Below are 5186 nucleotides of genomic sequence, written 5' to 3' on the forward strand. Positions count from 1 at the left end.
TGTCCTTTATGTTTAAAATTAATGAGTTTTGTACTTTAACTTTTAAAACCTATCACGTTTTGTCCTTTTGGCATAACCCAGTTTGATTTTTCAGTTAAATGTGGTCATGTGAGGGTAGATCTGTCATTTAATGCCTCTTTTAATACCCAACTACCTCTGTGTAGACTCCCCAATATAAACCCTAAAGTTATCATCTTCCCCAATTCCATACTTCATGAACCCTAGTTATAGATTTCCCAGATTGAGATCTGACACCACCAGAACACAAAGAGCCTATGAAACCCCAAGTTCCATACATAAGACAACACTAATCATTTTGTTTGACCTAATTTCCCTAAACACCACCAGTGAATCCCGTCAATCGGCTTCAAAAGAATGCACGACTCTCATAAAACACTCGTGGGCGGTCCCCATTTGGTGTTTGAGTGTTCTGACCGGAACTCGAGTTTCCAGAACTCGTCTACTCGTTCTCCATCTCCAACGACAACTTCATCTTAGCCAACGACTCGGTAAATTGCTGCATACACTTCATGTACAAGTCCACAAAGTCTTGCTGCACCACTTTTTGATTGAGCTCAAAGTTCATCGACACTGCAGCTTGGTTCGGGTTCGGGTTCGACGAACCGCTTTCAACCGGTTTGCCTTTCGCGGGTGAATCCGATTCTTGATTTGCGGATTTCAAGTGTTTCTCGTCATCAATAGATTTAGTGCTTGTAGCAGGAATCAATTTAACCGAAGCACATTGAGACCCGTTAGTCGACACACTTTTCAGGGTGACTCGGGTTTTTGATTCTCAGACACAAATGTTCCACCCAAAACATAACAAACTGACTATAAACCTGCTGGTATACTGGTATAGTCAGTTTGGAGGAAGTCTGTAACTAGTGTTCATGAAGAATGAAATTGGGAAAGATGATAACTTTATGGTTTATATTGGGGGAAGTCGTTGAGAGGTAGTTGGGTATTAAAAGAGGCATTAAATGACAGATCTACCCTCACATGACCTGTACATGACCACATTTAACTGAAAAATCAAACTGGGATATGCCAAAAGGACAAAACGTGATAGATTTTAAAAGATAAAGTACAAAACTCATCAATTTTAAACATAAAAGACAACGTCTGAAAATATGTATAAAGATAAAGGACAATCCTTGAAATTAACTCTTCTGTTAAATACTAAAGGTTTATATTTTGTTCAAATAATGGCTACTTAATTGTCACTTATATACTTTATACTTTATTAATAGGGTAAATTACATTTTGAGTCCCTGTGTTTTATAGGTTTTAACTAGTTGAGTCCAAAAGCCAAAAGTTTAACGACCTGAGTCCCCATAAGCATTTTCTTTAACCATTTGAGTCCAAATTTCTAACTCCATCCATCAAGTCTGTTAACTATAAGGGTAATTTGGTCATTTACACACAAAATACAAGTCTTATATGCACATAAGTACAAGGAACAAGTCTTTAATGCATAAGCTTTTAATATATAATATATATAAACACCACCGGACAGCCACCATCCCCACCACTGCCACCACCATCGCACTACCGCCACCTCCAAACACCCACCACCACTGTCTCATCCCCACCACTGTCTCACCTCCACCACTAGTGCCGCCCCACTGCCGCCGCATACCGTAGAATTCATTACCGAATACAAAGCATACTGTAGACTAGTTATTCAACAGTTCCAACAATTACTTCCCACCACTAAAGTACAACAAAATATGCAAAACGTACCACTTAACATACAATTCACAGCAAAATACACCATTTACTCTTTACACATGCAAATTAGCTTACAATACACCTCTTAAATAATGTAATAACAGTAACCAAATGGATATGATCTAACCGCAACTCTTTGTAGCATCTTTCTTCAAGATACTTTATTGTGGTTCCTAAATACCTAACTGGAACCAACATCGATGAAAGTGACAAATATTACTAAAATAAACAAAACCCCCAAATTTAAAACCCTAACCCTTGAAATTAAAACAGTATAGCAGCGACCTGTAACAGTGGGGCGGCGGCGGTGGTGGAGGTGAGACGGTGGTGGAGGGTTCTCGACAATGGGGGTGAGACGGTGGTGGTGGGCGTTCGGAGGTGGCGGTAGTGGGATGGTAGTGGCAGTGGGGCGGCACTGGTGGTGGAGGTGAGACGGTGGTGGTGGGTGTTTGGAGGTGGCGGTAGTGCGATGGTGGTGACAGTGGTGGGGATGATGGTTGGGCAGTGGTGGTGGGATGGAGGTGATTTAGGTTTAGAGAGAGAAGGAAAGATGAGAGAGACTGAGAGAAATGGAGATGGTGGAGAGATGATAGATCTGGTGTTTATAAGAGATTAAGAGCATTCACATCCAATCCATCAAATTATACATACATTCCACTAAAAAACAACTCCTATATCAATATATTTCCACTAAAAACAAATACTTTTTCTCTCTCCTTTCAATTAAATAATATTATCATTACATTTTTCTCTAACTTCCACTCACAACCACTTTTAAAATATATTAAAAAATTATAACGGGTGAACAGTATCCCCCCAAATATACAGATGAACAGTAACATTTTCTCTCTCATCTACTCACAACCACTTTTTATACCCTTTATAATATAAAAACCCCTTCTCACATAATTTGATGGTTAGGATGTGAATGCTCTAAGGGAGTGTTTGGCTTAGCTTTTATTTTTTGGCTTTTGCTTATATTTTAAAGTAGCTTATAGCTTATTTTCTCTCATTTGATAAGCTCTTTTTAAGTGTTTGGATTAGCTTATAGCTTATTTCTATCATTCTTCAAATAAGCTTAAAAACCATCCTAAAATAAGCTTATTCAAATTAGCTTATATAAGCTAATAAGCATAAGTTTAAAAAGCTAAAACAAACACCAAATGAAGCTTATTTTATAAAAAAAGCTAAAAAAGCTATAAGCTTTGTTAAAAAAGCTAGGCCAAACACCCCCTAAGAGAGAGAAGGAGAAATAGAAAACTAAAAATAAATTAGTTTTTTATTTATTTTTTTAATTATAGGGGTAATTTGGTCATTTGACAAATTTTAACAAAATAATTCTAACATTGTTAGAAATTTGGACTCAAATGGTTAAGAAAAGTGGTTATAGGGACTCAGGGCGTTAAACATTTTAATTTTGGACTCAAGTGGTTAAAACCTATAAAATACAAGGACTCAAAAAGTAATTTACCCTTATTAATATGTAAGGAATATGTAGGTCATGTAAGACATTGTGTTGATTTAATATATTATAAAAGTAACAGACTTCATCTCAGTATTAACTCATTTATCTCAATTTTGATATCTAAATCTGTGTCATTGGTTTGCATTTTTTTTACAAAGTTTAACTTTTATTATTTTAGCAAAAATTTCATGCAACCCATACTATCGAAGTAAATCCTTGTAAATTCTCGTGTTATAAATTTATATAGAGATAGATAGATTTTGGGCCATATTTCTAAATCTCATTAAATCTAGAGCTTGATTTATTATTTTATATTTTTTTACAACTATAATGTGATTATTATATTTTTTATAATTACATGAATGTTAGTAGATTTGGAACTGGGTTTTTATTCGAAGTTGCTGTTTTGAAATTGGGGTTTTTTCAGGATTTGTTATCTTAGAAGTGGGTTGTGTAGAATTTGTAATTTTTGGGCCATATTTCTAAATCTCATTGTATCTTGAGCTTGATTTATTATTTATATCTTTTTACAACTACAATGTGATTATTATATTTTTTTTATAATTACATGAATGTTACTAGATTTGGAAGTGGGTTTTTATTAGAAGTTGCTACTTTGAAATTGGGTTATTTTTTTTCAGGGTTTGTTATCTTAGAAGTGGGTTGTGTAGAATTTGTAATTTTTGATATGTTGGTAAGATTTCAAGGTTTAAAGGTGGAATCGAGCTTCTTGATGATGGGTTTTTGTTCAATATTTTGGATTTTGTTGGAATTTAAAGTGGTAGTGGTGGTGGGCTCGGGGTTTTGGTGCGATGAGTTTGGTCTTGTTCTTGCTTTGGATGATTGTATCAAATGCAGATCTGGAGGCAGCAGGTGCGGTGGATGGTGGTGGTGGTGTTGGTGGATGGTGGTAACTAGTAAGTGGGGGAGAGAGAGAGGCGGAGAGAGAGTGGTTTTATTATTTAAAATGGTTGGATACTTAAGGTTTTTTCACACATTTAATACTTAAAAAGATAAAATGACAAAAATGTCCTCATATAAAGATCCATGACCAAATTTAACCAGAAAAAATTAACCAGGTTAGCGCCAAAGAACAAAGTTTGTAACATTTTAAAACACGGGTTAAGATATAATAGGAAGTTTTTTTGGCTAGGAAGGCTAGGAAGTAATCTTGACCATCAATTGGTTTAATCAAGGGCTAAGATTAAATGAGTGAAATTGAAGAGAAGAAAAGAGGAGCGTGGGTTTGTGTAAGGGCATTCTAGTCAATCCAGGACAATAGTTTCCCTCTCCTCCAATTCCCCCCATTTTTTACACGCTAATAACTTTTTCATACGATATTATTTTTTTTATAAAAATTGCACCAAAAAAGAGCATTTTTTTAATCTTTAAAACGAGTATACTGTTGCGATATTTTCGGAAAAAAAATTTGAAAACCCAGTTGCGTAAAACGCAATGAAAAAAAACCAGTTGCGTAAAACGCAATTGAAAAAAAAAAACGTAAAAATGACCTTTTTCTAAAACGCAATGCACAAAAAACACAAAGAAATGTCTTATTTGTAAAACGCAATGGCCAGAAAACACAAAGAAATGTTTTATTTCTAAAACGTAATAGCCTAAAAACACAAAAGAAAGTGTACTTTCTAAAACGCAATGGACTGAAAACACATAAAAATGTGTTTTACCTAAAAGGCAATGCACCAAAAACACAAAGAAATATCTTATTTGTAAAACGCAGTGGCCAGAAAACACAAAGAAATGTCTTATTTCTAAAACGCAATAGCCTAAAAACACAAAAGAAAGTGTACTTTCTAAAACGCAATAGACTGAAAACATATAAAAATGTGTTTTATCTAAAACGCAATGCACCAAAAACACAAAAAATGTCTTATTTCTAAAACGCAATGGCCAGAAAACACTTAAAAATGTCTTTTTCTAAAACGCAATAGATTGAAAACATATATAAATGTGCTTTACCTAAAACGCAATG

The 5186-nt window shown here is 34.8% G+C and overlaps 1 protein-coding gene across 1 annotated transcript; it reads right to left on the reverse strand.

Moving 5' to 3' along the window:
• Window positions 1–418: 418 nt before the first annotated feature.
• On the reverse strand, window positions 419–1637 carry LOC110898973. The gene is made up of 2 exons (XM_022145861.2): window positions 1604–1637; window positions 419–792 (listed from the first exon to the last, which is right to left on the reverse strand). The coding sequence occupies exons 1-2, from the start codon at window positions 1635–1637 to the stop codon at window positions 461–463; spliced, it is 366 nt and encodes a 121-aa protein (XP_022001553.1). The 3' UTR covers window positions 419–460.
• Between the last annotated feature and the right edge of the window lie 3549 nt (window positions 1638–5186).

This window comes from Helianthus annuus, chromosome 1 (assembly GCF_002127325.2).
Source record: "Helianthus annuus cultivar XRQ/B chromosome 1, HanXRQr2.0-SUNRISE, whole genome shotgun sequence".
Lineage (NCBI taxonomy): Eukaryota > Viridiplantae > Streptophyta > Magnoliopsida > Asterales > Asteraceae > Helianthus > Helianthus annuus.